Source organism: Mixophyes fleayi, chromosome 8 (genome assembly GCF_038048845.1).
Source record: "Mixophyes fleayi isolate aMixFle1 chromosome 8, aMixFle1.hap1, whole genome shotgun sequence".
Lineage (NCBI taxonomy): Eukaryota > Metazoa > Chordata > Amphibia > Anura > Limnodynastidae > Mixophyes > Mixophyes fleayi.
Window position 1 is genome coordinate 142,404,165 of NC_134409.1, and position 26,484 is coordinate 142,430,648.

Genomic DNA, 26,484 nt, shown 5'->3' on the forward strand with positions numbered 1-26,484 from the left:
CTTTGGTGACTGAGCGGGGGGATACTTTCTTACAGTGTGCCCCTCCTCTTTGGTGACTGAGCGGGGGATACTTTCTTACAGTGTGCCCCTCCTCTTTGGTGACTGAGCGGGGGATACTTTCTTACAGTGTGCCCCTCCTCTTTGGTGACTGAGCGGGGGATACTTTCTTACAGTGTACCCCTCCTCTTTGGTGACTGAGTGGGGGGATACTTTCTTACAGTGTGCCCCTCCTCTTTGGTGACTGAGCGGGGGGATACTTTCTTACAGTGTGCCCCCTTCTCTTTGGTGACTGAGTGGGGGGATACTTTCTTACAGTGTGCCCCTCCTCTTTGGTGACTGAGTGGGGGGATACTTTCTTACAGTGTGCCCCTCCTCTTTGGTGACTGAGTGGGGGGATACTTTCTTACAGTGTGCCCCTCCTCTTTGGTGACAGAGCGGGGGATACTTTCTTACAGTGTGCCCCTCCTCTTTGGTGACTGAGCGGGGGGATACTTTCTTACAGTGTGCCCCTCCTCTTTGGTGACTGAGCGGGGGATACTTTCTTACAGTGTGCCCCTCCTCTTTGGTGACTGAGCGGGGGGATACTTTCTTACAGTGTGCCCCCTCCTCTTTGGTGACTGAGCGGGGGATACTTTCTTACAGTGTGCCCCTCCTCTTTGGTGACTGAGCGGGGGATACTTTCTTACAGTGTGCCCCTCCTCTTTGGTGACTGAGCGGGGGGATACTTTCTTACAGTGTGCCCCTCCTCTTTGGTGACTGAGTGGGGGATACTTTCTTACAGTGTTCCCCCTCCTCTTTGGTGACTGAGCGGGGGATACTTTCTTACAGTGTGCCCCTCCTCTTTGGTGACTGAGTGGGGGGATACTTTCTTACAGTGTGCCCCTCCTCTTTGGTGACTGAGTGGGAGGATACTTTCTTACAGTGTTCCCCCTTCTCTTTGGTGACTGAGCGGGGGGATACTTTCTTACAGTGTTCCCCCTCCTCTTTGGTGACTGAGCGGAGGGATACTTTCTTACAGTGTACCCCTCCTCTTTGGTGACTGAGCGGGGGATACTTTCTTACAGTGTGCCCCTCCTCTTTGGTGACTGAGCGGGGGGATACTTTCTTACAGTGTGCCCCCTTCTCTTTGGTGACTGAGCGGGGGATACTTTCTTACAGTGTGCCCCTCCTCTTTGGTGACTGAGCGGGGGATACTTTCTTACAGTGTGCCCCTCCTCTTTGGTGACTGAGCGGGGGGATACTTTCTTACAGTGTGCCCCTCCTCTTTGGTGACTGAGCGGGGGATACTTTCTTACAGTGTGCCCCTCCTCTTTGGTGACTGAGCGGAGGGATACTTTCTTACAGTGTGCCCCCTTCTCTTTGGTGACTGAGCGGGGGGATACTTTCTTACAGTGTGCCCCTCCTCTTTGGTGACTGAGTGGGGGGATACTTTCTTACAGTGTGCCCCTCCTCTTTGGTGACTGAGCGGGGGGATACTTTCTTACAGTGTGCCCCTCCTCTTTGGTGACTGAGTGGGGGGATACTTTCTTACAGTGTACCCCTCCTCTTTGGTGACTGAGCGGGGGATACTTTCTTACAGTGTGCCCCTTCTCTTTGGTGACTGAGTGGGGGATACTTTCTTACAGTGTACCCCTCCTCTTTGGTGACTGAGTGGGGGATACTTTCTTACAGTGTGCCCCTCCTCTTTGGTGACTGAGCGGGGGGATACTTTCTTACAGTGTGCCCCTTCTCTTTGGTGACTGAGCGGGGGATACTTTCTTACAGTGTACCCCTCCTCTTTGGTGACTGAGTGGGGGATACTTTCTTACAGTGTGCCCCTCCTCTTTGGTGACTGAGCGGGGGGATACTTTCTTACAGTGTGCCCCTTCTCTTTGGTGACTGAGCGGGGGATACTTTCTTACAGTGTGCCCCTCCTCTTTGGTGACTGAGCGGGGGGATACTTTCTTACAGTGTGCCCCTCCTCTTTGGTGACTGAGCGGGGGATACTTTCTTACAGTGTACCCCTCCTCTTTGGTGACTGAGCGGGGGATACTTTCTTACAGTGTACCCCTCCTCTTTGGTGACTGAGCGGGGGATACTTTCTTACAGTGTGCCCCTTCTCTTTGGTGACTGAGTGGGGGGATACTTTCTTACAGTGTACCCCTCCTCTTTGGTGACTGAGCGGGGGATACTTTCTTACAGTGTACCCCTCCTCTTTGGTGACTGAGCGGGGGATACTTTCTTAGTGTGCCCCTCCTCTTTGGTGACTGAGCGGGGGATACTTTCTTACAGTGTGCCCCTCCTCTTTGGTGACTGAGCGGGGGATACTTTCTTACAGTGTGCCCCTCCTCTTTGGTGACTGAGCGGGGGGATACTTTCTTACAGTGTGCCCCTCCTCTTTGGTGACTGAGCGGGGGGATACTTTCTTAGTGTGCCCCTCCTCTTTGGTGACTGAGCGGGGGGATACTTTCTTACAGTGTGCCCCTCCTCTTTGGTGACTGAGCGGGGGGATACTTTCTTACAGTGTGCCCCTCCTCTTTGGTGACTGAGTGGGGGGATACTTTCTTACAGTGTGCCCCTCCTCTTTGGTGACTGAGCGGGGGATACTTTCTTACAGTGTGCCCCTCCTCTTTGGTGACTGAGTGGGGGGATACTTTCTTACAGTGTGCCCCTCCTTTTTGGTGACTGAGTGGGGGGATACTTTCTTACAGTGTGCCCCTCCTCTTTGGTAACTGAGCGGGGGGATACTTTCTTCAAAACTTGACGAAGTTAGAAAATCAGACTTCGCTGATCCTGGGGTTTAATATTTATTGGGAACCCCTCACTTGCTTTTTGTGGCCTCTGGAGAGTTCGGAGCTGCCCAAAGACTTGTGTAGTGGTTGTGTGCGATTGTTTAGAACACAGCTGCTTCCTGGTTATTCGTTTAGTGAGCACTGAGGGAGGGGGTCTGTCAGCCGACATGGTGACAGAGATGAAGGCATCAATGATAACAGCAGGATTACACGACCTGCCCGGTCTTCAGACATGATGTTTCCTGGGACGGGGAAAGCATTTAGTGTGTAGCTGTAACCAATTCTTGGCAATCAGCACATCCTGGGTTACCTCATTTGACTACAACCTCAGCGGGCACATACGGAATAGACGTAGAAATGCTCAGACACATTAATCAAGCCAATGGTGGTCATGGTGAGACAAACAGCTACATTATAACTCCCGACTAGTTTGGAATTTCATGTACATATAGTTTTTGCCTAAGGATTGATAACTTTATAGAACTTTTTACTCCTGGGGTGGACTACAAGGAACAGCAATTGGGAGGACAGTCTTAATAAAGTAGAACAGAACAGGGCAAAATATGTTTTAGCAATGTTTTTAACTTGAATTTAATAAATACTTTATTTGATGTCCTAATTTAGTAACATAAGTTGAGTGTGTAATAACACTCTACATAAGATTTACAATTCCCTGCCATCTTTATGTTACCTTTGAAGTATGTTCAGCTATTCAATATACAAACAGACATCAATGTAACTAGTTTTTGTGGGTGAACAATTAGCGTTTCTTTTGGATACATAATTTTAATAAAGAATAAACTATATGGAACACACCAAACAGAGTACATACTTTTTCGGATACTTGGTAAATATTTACAGACATTGGGGTTACACGAAAGCACAAAGAGAACTTCATAAATATTTCTGACACAAAGAGGATGTGAAAAGAAATAGGATTCATTTTTAGAATTGTATTATTTATCCAAGGCTTCACAGAGCCCACGTGTCAAGGGATTAGTCCAGCCACGGAAGCATAGGACCTGTGTCTACTCATTGCACTGTTACACTTATTATTATACCACAAAGCATCGCGATGAGTGCTGCAGTGTACTCTGATGCCAGTAATATTAAGCTCTATGCCAAGCCGGTGAATACTCTACCTTGCCGCTAACCACAAGGTCCAGCCATTTCAGCTGGTTGATGACAAGACGAGGAATGCTGATGCCATCACTGCCAGAACTGGAGAAAGGAAAATAAACGATTGAGTGTGGGTGCTGCGTCATGTAACACACATCACTTTACAAGGTGCAGACTGTACCTGTCGTATAGAAATTCAGGGATCTTCTCAAACAAAAGGTTTATAACCAACTCCTAATCCAACAGAAATAAACAGAACATGAGGGAGAGAAACACTGACGGCACATCTGTAATTTAATTGGGTATATGCAAATTGGGTCACCGACTGAGGAATTTCTCAGCATTTCTATTGGTTGTGATATTGGCTGCAGCGTAATCAAACAGAACTCAATGGGGAGTCAATGAACAAACCACAACGTCAATGAAAGTCACACAAGTCATCTAGCAACAGACAAACAAACAGAGCACACTATACAGGTGCACAGTGCGCCTATCCCCAAAGCTGTGGTCCTCTTTATTAGGGACCTGATCTAACCAGCTCCATTATCTGTATTGATGATGAAGACAACCTGCTCGCAGTACATTACACCTACATTGTAGAAAGAAATAAAGTGTTTTAAGAGTTTAGAAGTCTTGTGATAACGGAACAGACGTCCTATCTACAGGACGCCGTGGGCAATATACATTTAGCAGACATTGTATCTATTAGTTCTTATCACAGTATAACCAATGGGAATTAAAAGTAAAAACTTGTTAAGGACATAGCCATATAGGGAAACATTCTAGAAAAATATAATGTAACGTAAAGGTACACAACCTCTATGTGATGACTACAATGCAGCATGTAATAGAATCATCATTTAATTCAGAAGATTTAAAGACTCAGCGCCGTCTTTATAAATAAGTGAAACACGAGCAGATAAAATACTGTATTTCATAAAGTACTTACCTGTAGTATCTCTATACTGAGAAGAATCTTTATCAAGCTGTCATGAAATGAACTGAAGACCGGATTACTATGAAGAATGAATATATCTGTATTAGATTAGTGGAGTCAGCAGCGTAAATGTGAAAATACAACCCTCAAAGATCTGTCAGATTCTCAGTGAAGCATCATCTTTATTCCCTGAACGTCCTGCTATGTGGAGCTTTCATGTACCATGAAGAGGAAGAGGGAAGTAGGAAGGAAGAGGGAAGTAGGAAGGAAGAGGGAAGTAGGAAGGGGGAGGGAAGTAGGAAGGGGGAGGGAAGTAGGAAGGGGGAGGCAAGTAGGAAGGGGGAGGCAAGTAGGAAGGGGGAGGGAAGTAGGAAGGGGGAGGCAAGTAGGAAGAGGGAGGGAAGTAGGAAGGGGGAGGGAAGTAGGAAGGGGAGGGAAGTAGGAAGAGGGAGGGAAGTAGGAAGGGGGAGGGAAGTAGGAAGAGGGAGGGAAGTAGGAAGGGGGAGGGAAGTAGGAAGGGGAGGCAAGTAGGAAGAGGGAGGGAAGTAGGAAGAGGGAGGGAAGTAGGAAGGGGGAGGGAAGTAGGAAGGGGGAGGGAAGTAGGAAGGGGGAGGGAAGTAGGAAGGGGGAGGGAAGTAGGAAGGGGGAGGGAAGTAGGAAGGGGGAGGGAAGTAGGAAGGGGAGGGAAGTAGGAAGGGGGAGGGAAGTAGGAAGGGGGAGGGAAGTAGGAAGGGGGAGGGAAGTAGGAAGGGGAGGCAAGTAGGAAGAGGGAGGGAAGTAGGAAGAGGGAGGGAAGTAGGAAGGGGGAGGGAAGTAGGAAGGGGGAGGGAAGTAGGAAGGGGGAGGGAAGTAGGAAGGGGGAGGGAAGTAGGAAGGGGGAGGGAAGTAGGAAGGGGGAGGGAAGTAGGAAGGGGAGGGAAGTAGGAAGGGGGAGGGAAGTAGGAAGGGGGAGGGAAGTAGGAAGGGGGAGGGAAGTAGGAAGGGAAGTAGGAAGGGGGAGGGAAGTAGGAAGGGGAGGGAAGTAGGAAGGGGGAGGGAAGTAGGAAGGGGGAGGGAAGTAGGAAGGGGGAGGGAAATAGGAAGGGAAGTAGGAAGGGGGAGGGAAGTAGGAAGGGAAGTAGGAAGGGGGAGGGAAGTAGGAAGGGGAGGGAAGTAGGAAGAGAAGTAGGAAGGGGGAGGGAAGTAGGAAGGGGGAGGGAAGTAGGAAGGGGGAGGGAAGTAGGAAGGGGGAGGGAAGTAGGAAGGGGGAGGGAAGTAGGAAGGGGGAGAGCAGGGGAAAAAGGAAGGAGGAGGGCAGGGGAAGCAGGATATAAGAAGGATAGAGGAGGGCAGGGGAAAAGGAAGGGGGTGGCAAGAATATCTGAAAGTGCTTTTTTAATACATGGTATGCTGTTATTTCACTGCTTGTTTAATCATTTTATTGCTAGCCTTTGCTGTGAGTTATTGGGGGCTAACTGATGTTACTGATCAAATGTTTTTAACCATATATAATTAGTGTCCTATAGCTGTAAGCCAGTGTGGCTGCATTAGCTAGTGTGTGTCTAGTTCTAAGTGTGTTTAGTTACTAGAATTAATATAATTCTAAATAATTTGGAGTTATTTCAGAGTTAAAACAGAGATAAAAAGGATAATAATATTCTACCGAACACCAGTGCTACAGAAGGTCATAATCCTACAGATCGCAGGTACTTTTTGTTATTTGATATTTAATTAATAGTTTGCTTAATAATTTATGACTGTCTTTGCAATGTGCTATTAGTTGTGGTTTATTCACTTATTGAACAGAGAGTGTGTATTTGCTACAAGTGTATACACCGTTTTGTATAGCAAAGCAAAATTTACACAAGACTTGAACAACTGGACAACAGGAGGGAAACATTCTACTAGCAAACACAGCTACATAAGGACAACAGTCAGCATTCACCTGAAACTTCATGTTTTACTCCTTATGTTCCCCCATCTCTCCCTGGCTGCAAGCGTCACATCTAAAGAAGTCTGTTTTGAACTTATTTAAACTCACCTCAAGAAAATGTGTTTTCTCTGTCAGTTTATTTCAATACAAGGTCCTCTCTGGTTACTCAGCCTGCTGTACTAACTGCTCAGCCACTGCCTCCCCAAACAGCGGATATAGACCCTATATCCACTGTCGCTCCTCCCTCCACATATCACCCTGCCCCCCCCCCAAACATCCAATCCCACCAATCTTATTTCCATCCTACTCACCTTCCCGTCCTGCAAACCCTGGAATGCAAGACCTGGCTGCAACAAACTCACTCCCATTCATGACTCCCTCTCTCATTCCTTTGGTCTCGTGTCCCTTACAGGAACGTGGATCTCCCCCTCTGATACTGCTTCCTCTGCTGCACTCTCCCACGGGGGTCCCTCCTTCTTCCACACTCCCCGTTCTGGGGATCGCCAATGAGGTGATGTAGGTGTCATACTCTCTCCTGGCTACACCTTGTGTTACCCCCCTGATCCCTTTCTCTCCTTGTCCTCCTTTGACGCCCACTCCATCTGCCTCTTCTCCCCCTCTCCATCTTCGTGTTGCTGTCATTTATCGTCCTCCTGGCCCTTCCTCCCAATTTCTTAATAAGTTTACTGCCTGGCTTTCCCATTTCCTCTCTTGTGATCTTCCCACTATTACCATTGAGGATTTTAACATCCAAACCAACTCTCTTATTGCTACTGCTGCCACTCTCACTTCCTCCTACGGCCTCTCCCAATGGACAATTTCTGCCACCCACCGTCATGGTCACTCCCTGGATCTAGTATTCTCCCATCTCTGTGACATCTTCAATTCTGTCTACCCGTCTCTGACCACAATCTCCTTTCCTTTAACCTCTCTTTACCCCTTACCCCCCTCTCCCACCCAAAGCCACTCGCACACTGCGTCCCATCAACAGTATTGACCCCATCATCAATGCGTCCTCTCTCAAACCCCTACTTGCTCCCTTTTCTTCCCTATCATGTCCCAAATCTAATATTTCTCTTTACAACTCCACATTCTCTATTGCCCTTCATACTGTAGCCCCAGCCACCCTGCTTCGTCCCCGCCAATCTGAACCCCAACCGTGGCACTCCCCTCTTACCCGTGTCCTCCAAAAATGCTCCCTCTCCTTTCTAGATTCATCCTTTCTTCCTACTATTCTGCCCTCTCTCTTGCCAAACAAACCTATTTCCCATCCCTCATCTCCTCCCTGTCCAATAAACCCAGACGCCTCTTTGCTACCATTAATTCTCTATTGTATAATCCCCCCTCGTTCATCATCGCTCTTGACTTTGCCACCTACTTCAAAGACAAAATTGACTCTATTCACAATTATATCTGTTCTCGTCAGACTTGCCTCCCCCACCTGTCCTCTCTTATCTCTCAATCCTGTAACCGTGCCAGAGATCCTCTCTCCTCTTCTTCTACAACCTGTTCTCTCGATCCTGTCCCAAGTTCCTCCACACCCTCTTTTACAATGGCTGTTGTCACCTTGCTCAACACTTTAACCTCTATCTCCCCCCTGATATCTTCCCTCGACCTTTAAGCATGCGCTCATCTCCCATATACTCAAGAAACCCTCCCTTGACCCATCCTGTCTCTCCAACTATCGCCCCATATCCCTGCTTCCCTTTGCTTCAAAAATTCTCGAACGACTTGTCTTCAATCGTCTGACCCACTTTTCTCTTCCTACTCTCATCCCCTTCACTCAACTGAAACTGCCCTCACTAAAGTTGCAAACGACTTACACTCAGTTAATCCAAATGACACTTCTCCCTTCTCGTACTCCTCGACCTCTCTGCTTTTTTTGACACCGTTGATCATTCTCTTCTCCTCACCACCCTTTACTTCCCAGGTCTTCGCGAAACAGCTTTCTCCTGGTTTGCCTCCTACCTTTCTGGCTGGCCTTTTACCGTGTCTGCTTCTGACTCTTCCTCCCCCTTTCTACTGGAGTCTCACAAGGCTCTGTCCTTGGCCCTTCTCTCTCGACACCACCTCTTGGTGAACTCATTCAATCATTTGGCCTCCAATGCCACCTCTATGCTGTTGATACACAAATCTATCTTTCCTCCCCTGACCTGTCTCTCGCAGTCATAAACCAGGTACCTAGCTGTCTCTCTGCTGTAACTACCTGGGTGTTACTCAACATCTCCAAATCCAAGCTCATCTTTCCTCCTGCTAATGTTACTATCCCTCCCTCTTGGTTGACAATATCACTCTTCCTCCTGTCACTGAAGCCTGCTGCCTTCCGCTACTCCTCTGTGTAAATCCATTAATTGGCTCCCTGTCCGTTTCATAATTCAATTAAAGCTCCTTATCCTTGCTTACAAAGCCCTTACCAAAACTTCTGCCCCTTACATCCCTGACCTTGTCTCAAGGTACACACCTGCTCGCCCACTCTGCCTCTGACCTCTGCTTCAATTCACCTCTCATTACCTCCTCCCATGCTCGCCTCCAAGACTTCTGCCGTGCTGTCCCTAATCTTTAGAACTCCCTGCACCATCTCACTGGACTCTCCCCAAACCTTCAGTCCTTCAAGCGCTCACTCACCTTTTCAAGCATGCCAATTCTATCATCTCCTAACCACTCTATCCATCATTTCCTCTTCCTTGCCTGCCATCTCCATTTTGTCCCAGTTGGTCCTACTGTCTCTCACCACCCCTCCCTCTAGAATGCAAGCTCTCTCGGGCAAGGTCCTCTGTACCTATTGTCCCATGTATGTCTACTGTCTGACGCCCGTGTACGTCCTTTCATGTCTTTTGCTGCACTCTGTGTGTGTGTCCATAGCATTACTCACACTTCTCTGTGCTTCTTATATGTATTACCTCACCTGTTATTTGCTTCTGTATCCGGCACTACGTAACCTGTGCCTTTGGGGTGTCTTGGTCACTAAAACTTCTGACAAAGAGGTGCCAAAACAATCTCCCTTCTTTCAAAGTCACAGAGTTCTCTTCTTGCAGCCATACTACACATAATTATAGGCAATCAGGGCAGTCTAGGCTTTTTATATATGACCCTGATCATGTTAGAATACTAATTAACCAGGGTTGTTTGCTTAATTAACGGATGGGCTACACTTATATGGAAGCCGTTACTTTTAATATGCTTGGTGTCCATCATTCGTCGAGGTATTTCCATTGTTTGTCAACTACGAGTACATAAAAACACGCTATCAATAAAAGGAATAAAGCCTCTTAGTGTAGTCCCTGGAAAGTAGCCAATACTTCCCTGCATATCTCAGGGGCTATGCTCCTACTGTCCCAACATACAGTGAACATGAATTGCTTTCACCTTGCTTCCTCCTCTGGATTAGAACGTCCACATGGAAGAAGACAATTCCTAAATCGTTCACGATCTTCAATGTGTGATTCAAATCCACTGATAAACTCTGAAATCACCTATAAATATAGGCAGAAAACAATCACATACATATTTATGGTATTATCTGAAAAGCAGTGTATAACATTGCAATAACAACATTAACTATATACAATAACTTATGGTTGCTCACTATACTATATTCTTTGAGTGAACAATAAACATTGCACATGCATGCAAGCCATGCGGCTGTCCGGTCTAAGTGCTGAATGTTTAGATCACATGCATGCAAGCCATGTGGCTGTCCGGTCTAAGTGCTGAATGTTTAGATCACATGCATGCAAGCCATGCGGCTGTCCGGTCTAAGTGCTGAATGTTTAGATCACATGCATGCAAGCCATGCGGCTGTCCGGTCTAAGTGCTGAATGTTTAGATCACATGCATGCAAGCCATGCGGCTGTCCGGTCTAAGTGCTGAATGTTTAGATCACATGCATGCAAGCCTTGCGGCTGTCCGGTCTAAGTGCTGAATGTTTAGATCACATGCATGTGACAAGCGTAACTGCATGTTCAGAAGCCAAGAAAAACAGCCAGATCTTGATGCAATTCCAGGTTGATTAAGGAACCCAAACAAGGGGCAAAGCGAGTGGTACCTTGATCTACTTTCTTGTTATGCCAAATACTTGGAACAGTTGTTATCATGGGTGCCTTGAATAACCGGGAAATTATTTAACTTTCAACCCAGGCTGCTAACTGTGTGGAGTCATTATTATTATCATCATCATTTATTTGTTAGGCGCCACAAGGTTTCCGCAGCGCCGCACACAGTACAAACAGTAGACTACACAGGGTGAAACAGTACAGAACAATAAACAAAAGTACTAATACTTCATGTATTGGTACTACATTCAAGTCATGTTCGTCTTTCTAGGTGCTCTGGTTTCATAACCAGTTTTAGTATATACAGCAATACACTTAACTATATATATCAGGTGTAAAAGGAACTGCAGACCTGATCTGAGAGATGAAGTTGACCTGGAAAAGCCACAGACTTATATCCACATACTCTGTGACACCAAACTTCTAGAATAGCTGGAGTGTCCAGAAAGTTAAAGAAAGCGGCACATCGACTTATCGAATAGTAATTTCAACGTCCATACATACGTCAAGTTCAGAGGATAAGTAGACGTATAGCAATACAGTACACAGCAATGAATGTTCCTGGCACAAGTATTACTGAATAATAAGTTTCCATATAGAATACAGTGCCGGAGAACTGGTGGGATAGAAATGAAACAAGAATGTGTAAATCATCAGATTCATGGAATCCGGAACAGCAATGAGTATTCTGGGTACAAGGATTGACATCAGTGATGTCCAGCGGCTCACCACTAGGAACTGTAACGCCCCCTAAGTCGGTGATTGGTTGATGAAGAGCTCATATTTATTGGTCCCTAGTACTGCAGCTACTGTAAGTCTATTGGCTAGACAGAGGAAACATTGCTATTTAAGCTGTTTGTGCCTAGTACCATGCCACCCTCCTTTACCTGGTTTTACTAAGACTGTTCTGACAGTGGAAGTTGCAATAAGTTATTTGTACTATGTTACACATTTATAGTTTTTAAGACTAAATGAACACAAGTGTGAATACATTCACTGTACAGCACTGCATAATGCATTGAGGCTATGTTAAGGATAATAATAATGTGTGTACATGTGTGGTAGAGATATCAGTGCCTGAATGTCTGATCTGTAAAATATCCTGTCGCTGTACAGATAATACTATAATACGCGGATGCTGATTGTGTATAATGAATGTTTATGATCCTACACACCGAGCCATGTAGGACAATTTAGTCAAATCAACCAACGAAAATTGCACCTTAAGCTCTATTGCTCCAATATAAAGAATTAAAAACAGTTGTTCTGTGCTACAATACAAAGAGGTGTAAAAACAATCAATGAAGGCTCAGTGTAAGCTAATATTATTAATTATGAAGGACTAAACTTTAATTAGCATGAATAAAATCATCAACCATCACAAAATGACATTCTGAAAACCTCATGTTTTGTGGATCTTTTCAAACAAATGAACGTTCCTCCCCTGAGTGAGAGGGATCAGTTAGGCGTTATCATCATACCCACATTTGGATATCTAGGATGCTTCCTCAATGCTTGCTGAAGCGTCTTTTGGAAAACAGTTTGCTCCACAGCTGAAAAAAACAATATACAATTGGTTTAATCTAATATAATCCAATACAATATAATAGGCTCTAACAGCATGTCATAGTGAAGAGTTCACAGTAGGAATTCTCCCAGAGAATAACATGGCCCACGTCCTTTATTAGACACATGTGTTGTGGTGGCGGGAGGGCAGAATGATGGAAGAACAGGTAGAAACTCCATCGACATCAGTGGTGCCCAACCTTTTGTATGTGGGATCCCTAAAAAAATGGCTACAGCAGATCACATTGTGTATCCGTCAGGCAGAGACCCTAAATAAACATTCCGCTATTCAATTATTCTAATCTGTCCATCAGCAAACAATTTGGGAGGTCATTTAATTTTGAAGTCACCCTTAAAACTGCTACGGTACATGATCCCTAAAGAGCCCAATAATAGAACCAGCATGGATTTATAAGGATCTCTCTCAGATTAAACATAACAATCAGAAATTGATTCCACTGCATTTAATTAGATAAGAGACAATCGATTTTTGGGCATCTGAAAAAGACACGAGAGGATAGAGTGGCAGAAACAATTAGGCACATTTAATCCATATTCTTCATGAAAGAATAGGCCATCAATATACCACGAAGATATCATGTAACATTAGGGACCACTTAGTTTATGTTGGACGTAAAGGCGATAAACCAATTATCTGGAAGAAGACATACAGAGCGGCTGTGAATGGCAGAAGAGGGATTACACTGGTGGTCTCTGCTCTTCACAGCCCTAATACTGGCACTTTACTGGGCACTATTACTATTGGTGGCTAAGTAATGGGCATTATTACTTCTCCTGGCATATTAATGAGCATTACTACTACTACTGGTGGGTTATAAACAGCATTACTGGTAGCATATCATTGAGTATTAGTAGCACTGTTTTACTAGTGCTCTAATGAAGACTAAGTTCTGGTGGCTCACACTAAAACTATACATTTCTTTGCACCCTACTGGAGATCACCAGTCAACTGTAGGTGAAATATTGTTAAATCAAAATCAAATAAAAAAAAAAAAAAAAAAAGATATGATGTGTAACAGTTTAGAGGATTTGGGTTTGCATGCGAGGCCTCTACAATCACAAGAGTTGGCCACCACCAGAGGTTGGTCTGGCTCTACCTACTTACCATAGACTTAGACACCATAACACCCACTCCTGCCCCTTACCCAAGTCATTCTGCTGCTCTCCAGACCTCAGCGTCAGGCCAGAAGAGTTGAGCAGTTGTATGAAGACGCTGTCATTTTTCACCACGTCATCTTGAGGCTTCACCCTCTTATTACTTACACGACGCTTCTTAATTTCTAGAAGAGGAATTATACTTATTCAGTTCTAGATTTTACCCACACAACACTAACCAACATACATGTTCTACACACACATACTGAAAGACATGTAGTTGGTGGGGTTACAAACAAAGCCAGTGCCACTAAATTCATAAGAACAAAACTCTTTATGGTGCTATTGCTTTGAGAATGAAAACAGCTGCCAACCAAAGAACTGTGTGAACTTCTTTAAAAACAACACAATTGTATTAAATCAAAGGGGGGTGCTAGTGTTTTATCAGACTTACAAGCCAAAAACACTGAAAGATATAAAAAAAAGTCTCGAAAAAGTCTTTGATTAATAAAAAGTTTAATCACATAAAATCCCAGATAAATACAGAATTAACAATTAGACAGCAATTGAATATATATATCACATTTAAAGTCAGAGAAGTCTTTGAAATGTGCAATGAGTCTAAATCACAAACTCTTAATGAGTCATTCATCAAATAAAACAAAATTGGCAACAATATGTCTAGTGCCTTATTTATTCAGAAACTCTTCTTAGGGATCATCCAAAAAAACAAGCATTTTGATATAACTCATATTGTCACAGCTCTGTTCCAGTCTTCTGAGGTACATGCAGCTCTGCCATTTAATCTCTAGCTTTATGTGTTCTGATAATTATAGTGCTGTTTCTAAAAGCTGGTAATAAAAGTAACCAGACATAACATAATTATCCAGGACTGAAAGAGTGAGGTTGAGGAAATTAACCGAAAATTTAGCTTTTATACACATTTTTTAGGACTTAACATCCATTTTGTGAATATAAAGGTTCATGTACAGTTTCTACAAAGCCCAACTCCATGGGCACTTAAACATAACTGAGGTCTGTGGGGCTGCAGAGGGGAGGAGTCAGCAGAAAACTTAGTTAACTATTTAAGTGCCAACTCCATGCACACTCATACAATCTCATGGAAGTAGTGATTTAATTTAAAGTCAATCCATACAATATAAATATTACTCTATAATCAAAAAGAAGCTGATTTCTTAGACAATTGGAACCATGGCAATAAGTTACCTAATGATAGAGTCACTGTCTTATCTGCCTGAAACTTGGCTATTAAGCATTCAGTGCTGATATTTGCTATTACCCGTCCTACACAGTATGTACTCAGGACCCTAAGCTGTATCAGAGCTGTTACTAGTCACTGTACACACTTTAGGATTTTTGCCAAGTGTAATGCACAAGTCTCTCTATGGGGGGAATGAACGACGCTTGAGCTTCATGTGCTGGACCAGGTAACACCACTTCCCTGTTGTATTTCTCGTTAGTAGTTCTTATTGTTGACAACTCTCCCTATCAATAATTACACTATTATGGGGCCTCATTCCCTTCTATGTTAATTATCACTTTCCCCAATACTACCATCTCTCACTTTTTCTCATCTATATGAATTTGGGATTTAAAACTCCCTTCTCTATTCTTTCCACAATGCCCTTAAATCTCACATCTTGTCTTATTATCTCTTTTCTTGCCGGTCCTTCTGTCTGTCTCTGTGGAACGTCTACTCCTAGCAGTAACAGCTTTTCCACAGACTAACTCTGCAAGCTGCATCCATCAGTAACAAACAGCTTCCTTCTCTAGAGATGGAGCCATCTCATTGATCTCGCCATTGATTGGCCACTGCTGAAAAAGCAGCAGGAAACATTCCCATCACGTGATCAGCAGCCTCGATTTCAGGAAGGTAGGTACACGACATTAGGGGAGAGCTGACATCATATGCAGACACTACATTAGGGGAGAGCTGACATCATGTGCAGACACTACTTTAGGGGAGAGCTGACATCATATGCAGACACTTCATTAGGGGAGAGCTGACATCATATGCAGACACTACATTAGGGAAGAGCTGACATCATATGCAGACACTACATTAGGGGAGAGCTGACATCATATGCAGACACTACATTAGGGAAGAGCTGACATCATATGCAGACACTACATTAGGGAAGAGCTGCCATCATATGCAGACACGACATTAGGGAAGAGCTGACATCATATGCAGACACGACATTAGGGAAGAGCTGACATCATATGCAGACACTTCATTAGGGAAGAGCTGACATCATATGCAGACACTACATTAGGGGAGAGCTGACATCATATGCAGACACTACATTAGGGGAGAGCTGACATCATATGCAGACACTACATTAGGGAAGAGCTGACATCATATGCAGACACTACATTAGGGAAGAGCTGACATCATATGCAGACACTACATTAGGGAAGAGCTGACATCATATGCAGACACGACATTAGGGAAGAGCTGACATCATATGCAGACACTTCATTAGGGAAGAGCTGACATCATATGCAGACACGACATTAGGGAAGAGCTGACATCATATGCAGACACTACATTAGGGAAGAGCTGACATCATATGCAGACACTACATTAGGGGAGAGCTGACATCATATGCAGACACTACATTAGGGAAGAGCTGACATCATATGCAGACACTACATTAGGGAAGAGCTGACATCATATGCAGACACTTCATTAGGGAAGAGCTGACATCATGTGCAGACACGACATTAGGGAAGAGCTGACATCATATGCAGACACTTCATTAGGGAAGAGCTGACATCATATGCAGACACTTCATTAGGGAAGAGCTGACATCATATGCAGACACTTCATTAGGGAAGAGCTGACATCATATGCAGACACTACATTAGGGAAGAGCTGACATCATATGTAGACACTACATTAGGGGAGAGCTGACATCATATGCAGACACTACATTAGGGGAGAGCTGACATCATATGCAGACACTTCATTAGGGAAGAGCTGACATCATATGCAGACACTACATCAGGGAAGAGCTGACATCATATGCAGACACTACATCAGGGAAGAGCTGACATCATATGCAGACACTACATCAGGGAAGAGCTGACATCATATGCAGACACTACATTAGGGGAGAGCTGACATCATATGCAGACACTTCATTAGGGAAGAGCTGACATTATATGCAGACACTACATTAGGGGAGAGCTGACATCATATGCAGACACTACATTAGGGGAGAGCTGACATCATATGCAGACACTACATTAGGGAAGAGCTGACATCATATGCAGACACTACATTAGGGAAGAGCTGACATCATAGGCAGACACTACATCAGGGAAGAGCTGACATCATATGCAGACACTACATTAGGGGAGAGCTGACATCATATGCAGACACTTCATTAGGGAAGAGCTGACATTATATGCAGACACTACATTAGGGGAGAGCTGACATCATATGCAGACACTACATTAGGGGAGAGCTGACATCATATGCAGACACTACATTAGGGAAGAGCTGACATCATATGCAGACACTACATTAGGGAAGAGCTGACATTATATGCAGACACGACATTAGGGGAGAGCTGACATCATATGCAGACACTACATTAGGGAAGAGCTGCCATCATATGCAGACACTACATTAGGGAAGAGCTGACATCATGTGCAGACACGACATTAGGGAAGAGCTGACATCATATGCAGACACTTCATTAGGGAAGAGCTGACATCATATGCAGACACTTCATTAGGGAAGAGCTGACATCATATGCAGACACTTCATTAGGGAAGAGCTGACATCATATGCAAACACTACATTAGGGAAGAGCTGACATCATATGCAGACACGACATTAGGGAAGAGCTGACATCATGTGCAGACACGACATTAGGGAAGAGCTGACATCATATGCAGACACGACATTAGGGAAGAGCTGACATCATATGCAGACACTACATTAGGGGAGAGCTGACATCATATGCAGACACGACATTAGGGAAGAGCTGACATCATATGCAGACACTACATTAGGGGAGAGCTGACATCATATGCAGACACTACATTAGGGGAGAGCTGACATCATATGCAGACACTACATTAGGGGAGAGCTGACATCATATGCAGACACGACATTAGGGGAGAGCTGACATCATATGCAGACACGACATTAGGGAAGAGCTGACATCATATGCAGACACTACATTAGGGGAGAGCTGACATCATATGCAGACACTACATCAGGGAAGAGCTGACATCATATACAGACACGACATTAGGGGAGAGCTGACATTATATGCAGACACGACATTAGGGGAGAGCTGACATCATATGCAGACACTACATTAGGGGAGAGCTGACATCATATGCAGACACTTCATTAGGGAAGAGCTGACATCATATGCAGACACTACATCAGGGAAGAGCTGACATCATATACAGACACGACATTAGGGGAGAGCTGACATTATATGCAGACACGACATTAGGGGAGAGCTGACATCATATGCAGACACTTCATTAGGGGAGAGCTGACATCATATGCAGACACTACATCAGGGAAGAGCTGACATCATATACAGACACGACATTAGGGGAGAGCTGACATTATATGCAGACACTACATTAGGGAAGAGCTGACATCATGTGCAGACACGACATTAGGGAAGAGCTGACATCATGTGCAGACACGACATTAGGGAAGAGCTGACATCATATGCAGACACTACATTAGGGGAGAGCTGACATCATATGCAGACACGACATTAGGGAAGAGCTGACATCATATGCAGACACTACATTAGGGGAGAGCTGACATCATATGCAGACACTACATTAGGGGAGAGCTGACATCATATGCAGACACGACATTAGGGGAGAGCTGACATCATATGCAGACACTTCATTAGGGAAGAGCTGACATCATATGCAGACACTTCATTAGGGGAGAGCTGACATCATATGCAGACACTACATCAGGGAAGAGCTGACATCATATACAGACACGACATTAGGGGAGAGCTGACATTATATGCAGACACTACATTAGGGAAGAGCTGACATCATATGCAGACACTACATTAGGGAAGAGCTGACATCATATGCAGACACTACATTAGGGGAGAGCTGACATCATATGCAGACACTACATTAGGGGAGAGCTGACATCATATGCAGACACTACATTAGGGGAGAGCTGACATCATATGCAGACACTTCATTAGGGGAGAGCTGACATCATATGCAGACACTTCATTAGGGGAGAGCTGACATCATATGCAGACACTTCATTAGGGAAGAGCTGACATTATATGCAGACACTACATTAGGGGAGAGCTGACATCATATGCAGACACTACATTAGGGGAGAGCTGACATCATATGCAGACACTACATTAGGGAAGAGCTGACATCATATGCAGACACTACATTAGGGAAGAGCTGACATCATAGGCAGACACTACATCAGGGAAGAGCTGACATCATATGCAGACACTACATTAGGGGAGAGCTGACATCATATGCAGACACTTCATTAGGGAAGAGCTGACATTATATGCAGACACTACATTAGGGGAGAGCTGACATCATATGCAGACACTACATTAGGGGAGAGCTGACATCATATGCAGACACTACATTAGGGAAGAGCTGACATCATATGCAGACACTACATTAGGGAAGAGCTGACATTATATGCAGACACGACATTAGGGGAGAGCTGACATCATATGCAGACACTACATTAGGGAAGAGCTGCCATCATATGCAGACACTACATTAGGGAAGAGCTGACATCATGTGCAGACACGACATTAGGGAAGAGCTGACATCATATGCAGACACTTCATTAGGGAAGAGCTGACATCATATGCAGACACTTCATTAGGGAAGAGCTGACATCATATGCAGACACTTCATTAGGGAAGAGCTGACATCATATGCAAACACTACATTAGGGAAGAGCTGACATCATATGCAGACACGACATTAGGGAAGAGCTGACATCATGTGCAGACACGACATTAGGGAAGAGCTGACATCATGTGCAGACACGACATTAGGGAAGAGCTGACATCATATGCAGACACTACATTAGGGGAGAGCTGACATCATATGCAGACACGACATTAGGGAAGAGCTGACATCATATGCAGACACTACATTAGGGGAGAGCTGACATCATATGCAGACACTACATTAGGGGAGAGCTGACATCATATGCAGACACTACATTAGGGGAGAGCTGACATCATATGCAGACACGACATTAGGGGAGAGCTGACATCATATGCAGACACGACATTAGGGAAGAGCTGACATCATATGCAGACACTACATTAGGGGAGAGCTGACATCATATGCAGACACTACATCAGGGAAGAGCTGACATCATATACAGACACGACATTAGGGGAGAGCTGACATTATATGCAGACACGACATTAGGGGAGAGCTGACATCATATGCAGACACTACATTAGGGGAGAGCTGACATCATATGCAGACACTTCATTAGGGAAGAGCTGACATCATATGCAGACACTACATCAGGGAAGAGCTGACATCATATACAGACACGACATTAGGGGAGAGCTGACATTATATGCAGACACGACATTAGGGGAGAGCTGACATCATATGCAGACACTTCATTAGGGGAGAGCTGACATCATATGCAGACACTACATCAGGGAAGAGCTGACATCATATACAGACACGACATTAGGGGAGAGCTGACATTATATGCAGACACTACATTAGGGAAGAGCTGACATCATGTGCAGACACGACATTAGGGAAGAGCTGACATCATGTGCAGACACGACATTAGGGAAGAGCTGACATCATATGCAGACACTACATTAGGGGAGAGCTGACATCATATGCAGACACGACATTAGGGAAGAGCTGACATCATATGCAGACACTACATTAGGGGAGAGCTGACATCATATGCAGACACTACATTAGGGGAGAGCTGACATCATATGCAGACACGACATTAGGGGAGAGCTGACATCATATGCAGACACTTCATTAGGGAAGAGCTGACATCATATGCAGACACTTCATTAGGGGAGAGCTGACATCATATGCAGACACTACATCAGGGAAGAGCTGACATCATATACAGACACGACATTAGGGGAGAGCTGACATTATATGCAGACACTACATTAGGGAAGAGCTGACATCATATGCAGACACTACATTAGGGAAGAGCTGACATCATATGCAGACACTACATTAGGGGAGAGCTGACATCATATGCAGACACTACATTAGGGGAGAGCTGACATCATATGCAGACACTACATTAGGGGAGAGCTGACATCATATGCAGACACTTCATTAGGGGAGAGCTGACATCATATGCAGACACTTCATTAGGGGAGAGCTGACATCATATGCAGACACTACATCAGGGAAGAGCTGACATCATATGCAGACACTACATCAGGGAAGAGCTGACATCATATGCAGACACTACATCAGGGAAGAGCTGACATCATATGCAGACACTACATCAGGGAAGAGCTGACATCATATGCAGACACTACATCAGGGAAGAGCTGACATCATATGCAGACACTACATTAGGGAAGAGCTGACATCATATGCAGACACTACATTAGGGGAGAACTGCCATCATATGCAGACACTACATTAGGGAAGAGCTGACATCATATGCAGACACTACATTAGGGAAGAGCTGACATCATATGCAGACACTACATTAGGGAAGAGCTGACATCATATGCAGACACTACATTAGGGGAGAGCTGACATCATATGCAGACACTACATTAGGGAAGAGCTGACATCATATGCAGACACTACATTAGGGAAGAGCTGACATCATATGCAGACACTACATTAGGGGAGAACTGCCATCATATGCAGACACTACATTAGGGAAGAGCTGACATCATATGCAAACACTACATTAGGGAAGAGCTGACATCATATGCAGACACTACATTAGGGAAGAGCTGACATCATATGCAGACACTACATTAGGGAAGAGCTGACATCATATGCAGACACTACATTTGGGGAGAGCTGACATCATATGCAGACACTACATTAGGGAAGAGCTGACATCATATGCAGACACGACATTAGGGAAGAGCTGACATCATATGCAGACACTACATTAGGGGAGAGCTGACATCATATGCAGACACGACATTAGGGAAGAGCTGACATCATATGCAGACACTACATCAGGGAAGAGCTGACATCATATGCAGACACTACATTAGGGAAGAGCTGACATCATATGCAGACACTACATTAGGGGAGAGCTGACATCATATGCAGACACTACATTAGGGGAGAGCTGACATCATATGCAGACACGACATTAGGGGAGAGCTGACATCATATGCAGACACTTCATTAGGGGAGAGCTGACATCATATGCAGACACTACATCAGGGAAGAGCTGACATCATATGCAGACACTACATTAGGGGAGAGCTGACATCATATGCAGACACGACATTAGGGGAGAGCTGACATCATATGCAGACACGACATTAGGGAAGAGCTGACATCATATGCAGACACTACATTAGGGAAGAGCTGACATCATATGCAGACACTACATTAGGGAAGAGCTGACATCATATGCAGACACGACATTAGGGGAGAGCTGACATCATATGCAGACACTACATTAGGGGAGAGCTGACATCATATGCAGACACGACATTAGGGGAGAGCTGACATCATATGCAGACACTACATTAGGGAAGAGCTGACATCATATGCAGACACGACATTAGGGGAGAGCTGACATCATATGCAGACACGACATTAGGGGAGAGCTGACATTATATGCAGACACTACATTAGGGAAGAGCTGACATTATATGCAGACACTACATTAGGGAAGAGCTGACATCATATGCAGACACTACATTAGGGAAGAGCTGACATCATATGCAGACACTACATTAGGGAAGAGCTGACATCATATGCAGACACGACATTAGGGAAGAGCTGACATCATATGCAGACACGACATTAGGGGAGAGCTGACATTATATGCAGACACTACATTAGGGAAGAGCTGACATCATGTGCAGACACGACATTAGGGAAGAGCTGACATCATACAAAGAGCTTTGACAGCGCCACGCTTCTATGGGTGGAACAGTGTAATATTGTAAAATGACTGTGTGCCACCGCTGCCCACTGTGTTTGAGACAAAACCTCACTTGTACTTCTATGGTGAAAGCTAATGTACAAGTTAAGTTAACTCTGCCACCTATATGGAGAATTTATCTGCAACAATTACTGTTATATCCAGCATGTCTCACTTACTGGAGGTGCCACCATGTTCCTCGTGGTCTTCTGACTTAGACAGTCGCCGTTTTGCAATCATCGCAGTTTTATAAAGAAAAACTTATTCCTGAAACAAAAATACAAAGTTGGGGAAAGATTGTGCAAAATGACCACCTAAGGTGATCTGAAGCAAAGTTAGCTATTCTAGTGGCCCCCGCTAAGCAGAACACTAGGGTCCAATTTTTGCCACTGATTAAAATGTTGCACCAGCAAGCATCAAGATTTGGTAATTGGTACAGCCTCAGTGTGAGACGGGGAGATTGGTGCAGACTCTGAGTGGAAGGGGGGATAATAGGTAAAGCCCCAGGGTGACAGGAGGGGTGACAAGGGGTACAGACTAAGTGGAAGGGGGGGGGGATAATGGGTACAGCCACAGGGGGAAGGAGTGGGGGAGATAATAGGTAGACTCAGAGGGTGGATAAAAGGTATAGCACAGCCTCAGGAGAAGGGGTAATGGGTAGAGCCTCAAGAGGGACAGGGATGGGTCGGTTGAATTTGAATGTGATTATAAACAACATAAATATAAGTATAAAGTTACCAAGATGTAGGACATTAATCTTTTAATATTTATTGAAACATTTTAACAAAATGTTAGAATTATCACATATACTTATATATATTTCATTGATAATATAAGTATAAATGAACTGGGTACAGACAGGGATTATGTCTTTGACCGGGGGTAACATGGGCACAGCCGGGGACGGGGGGTAACATGGGCACAGCCGGGGACGGGGGGTAACATGGGCACAGCCGGGGGGGGTAACATGGGCACAGCCGGGGACGGGGGGTAACATGGGCACAGCCGGGGACGGGGGTATTGGGCACAGCCGGGGGGGGGGGTAACATGGGCACAGCCGGGGATGGGGGGGACGGGGGTAACATGGGCACAGCCGGGGGGGGGGGGGGTAACATGGGCACAGTGGGTGACGGGGGGGTAACATGGGCACAGCCGAGGACGGGGGGGACGGGGGTAACATGGGCACAGCCGGGGGGGGGGGGGGTAACATGGGCACAGTGGGTGACGGGGGGGTAACATGGGCACAGCCGAGGACGGGGGGGACGGGGGTAACATGGGCACAGCCGGGGATGGGGGTATTGGGCACAGCCGGGGGGGTAACATGGTGACGGGGGGGGTTACATGGGCACAGCCGGGGAGTAACATGGGCACAGCCGGGGACGGGGGGGGGGGTAACTTGGGCACAGCAGGGGACTGTGGCGGAGGCACACACAGCAGGTAATCAGGCTGTACCTATGTATCGGGCTCGGTGGCGGAAGGAGACGTGAGAAGGACTTTTATCCTCTTACAGCCGCAGCTGCTGCTTCCATCAACCTTATTTTTTCCCGCGCTGCTTCTCAGCCAATCAGCGAGCTGTGTGTAACCCACCAACTACATCAGAGTTTCTATCTTCACCCGGCCGCAGCACATGAGAGGAGAGCGCCGATTGGACAGATGGAACCTGGTATCTTGGAACTACATCTCCCATGAGGCCAGAGAGGCTGTCACCACCAGGGGAATAATGGAGAGATATAGTCTAGTCGGAGACCACAGACGGCGCATGTGGTGCCCAAGTGCGGGTGAGTGTATTACACAGGGACTCCCTCATACAGTGGGGCCGTGTGAGATACCTGAAAGAGGCATTATGGGTAACAACAGTTTCACGCGTGGCCGCTCTGTAAAGGGGGTGTGGCTTATAGTCTCTCCGCCCTCCATTCCTCTCCCGCCACGTGACGTCATTAGAGGTACAGCAGTGGGGTGACATGTGGGCGGTGCTAAGAGTGTAACAGATCACCTGATTGGTGCTGTGAGGTGAATGGTGAGTCTGGGGGTAAACGAGACAACATGTGATGTACAGTCTGTAACTTACAGTCTAAATTCCCTGACATAGATATAACATAAACATAACACACATAACACACACATAACATAGACATAACACACACATAACATACACATAACACACACATAACATAGACATAACATAGATATAACACACACATAACATAGATACACATAACACACACATAACATAGATACACATAACATAGATATAACATACACATAACATACACATAACACACACATAACATAGACATAACATAGATATAACACACACATAACATAGATATAACATACACATAACAGACATAACACACACATAACATACACATAACATAGACATAACATAGACATAACATAGATATAACATAGACATAACACACACATAACATAGATATAACATACACATAACATAGACATAACACACACATAACATACACATAACATAGACATAACACACACATAACATAGACATAACATAGATATAACATAGACATAACACACACATAACATAGATATAACATACACATAACATAGATATAACATAGACATAACACACACACATAACATAGACATAACATACATACACATAACATAGATATAACACACACATAACATAGACATAACATAGATATAACATAGATATAACACACACATAACATAGACATAACACACACATAACATAGATATAACACACACATAACATAGACATAACATAGATATAACATACACATAACATAGATATAACACACACATAACATAGACATAACACACACATAACATAGATATAACACACACATAACATAGATATAACATACACATAACATAGATATAACACACACATAACATAGATATAACACACACATAACATAGATATAACACACACATAACATAGACATAACACACACATAACATAGATATAACATACACATAACATAGATATAACATACACATAACATACACATAACACACACATAACATAGATATAACATACACATAACACACACATAACATAGATATAACACACACATAACATAGACATAACATACACATAACATAGATATAACATACACATATCATAGATATAACATACACATAACACACACATAACATAGATATAACATACACATAACACACACATAACATAGATATAACATACACATAACATAGATATAACATACACATAACATAGACATAACATAGATATTACATAGACATAACACACACATAACATAGATATAACATACACATAACATAGATATAACATAGACATAACACACACATAACATAGATATAACATACACATAACATAGACATAACATAGATATAACATAGACATAACACACACATAACATAGATATAACATACACATAACATAGACATAACATAGATATAACATAGACATAACACACACACATAACATACATACACATAACACACACATAACATAGATATAACACACACATAACATAGACATAACACACACATAACATAGATATAACATACACATAACATAGATATAACACACACATAACATAGACATAACACACACATAACATAGATATAACACACACATAACATAGATATAACATACACATAACATAGATATAACACACACATAACATAGATATAACACACACATAACATAGACATAACACACACATAACATAGACATAACACACACATAACATAGATATAACATACACATAACATACACATAACACACACATAACATAGATATAACATACACATAACACACACATAACATAGATATAACACACACATAACATACACATAACACA

The 26,484-nt window shown here is 44.2% G+C and overlaps 1 protein-coding gene and 1 long non-coding RNA gene across 5 annotated transcripts in view; one reads left to right on the forward strand and one right to left on the reverse strand.

Moving 5' to 3' along the window:
• FANCD2 (FA complementation group D2) overlaps nt 1-24,512 on the reverse strand; it is a 104,958-nt gene extending 80,446 nt beyond the window's left edge. Inside the window, exons 1-8 of the mRNA XM_075183928.1 lie at nt 24,095-24,512; nt 22,822-22,909; nt 13,524-13,658; nt 12,277-12,344; nt 10,106-10,212; nt 4,840-4,906; nt 4,072-4,124; nt 3,914-3,992 (exon numbers count right to left, since the gene is read on the reverse strand). Of these exons, the coding sequence (XP_075040029.1) occupies nt 3,914-3,992; nt 4,072-4,124; nt 4,840-4,906; nt 10,106-10,212; nt 12,277-12,344; nt 13,524-13,658; nt 22,822-22,882 (570 nt within the window). The 5' untranslated portion in view covers nt 22,883-22,909; nt 24,095-24,512. The remainder of the gene's footprint in view (nt 1-3,913; nt 3,993-4,071; nt 4,125-4,839; nt 4,907-10,105; nt 10,213-12,276; nt 12,345-13,523; nt 13,659-22,821; nt 22,910-24,094) is intronic.
• LOC142099950 (uncharacterized) overlaps nt 24,270-26,484 on the forward strand; it is a 58,836-nt gene continuing 56,621 nt past the window's right edge. The window contains exon 1 of one of the 4 annotated variants that reach the window (XR_012678642.1): nt 24,270-24,420. This is a non-coding gene — a long non-coding RNA (uncharacterized LOC142099950). Of the gene's footprint in view, nt 24,421-24,542; nt 24,660-26,484 lie in introns of those variants that run through there. The other 3 variants (XR_012678644.1, XR_012678641.1, XR_012678643.1) reach the window with 3 other exon arrangements.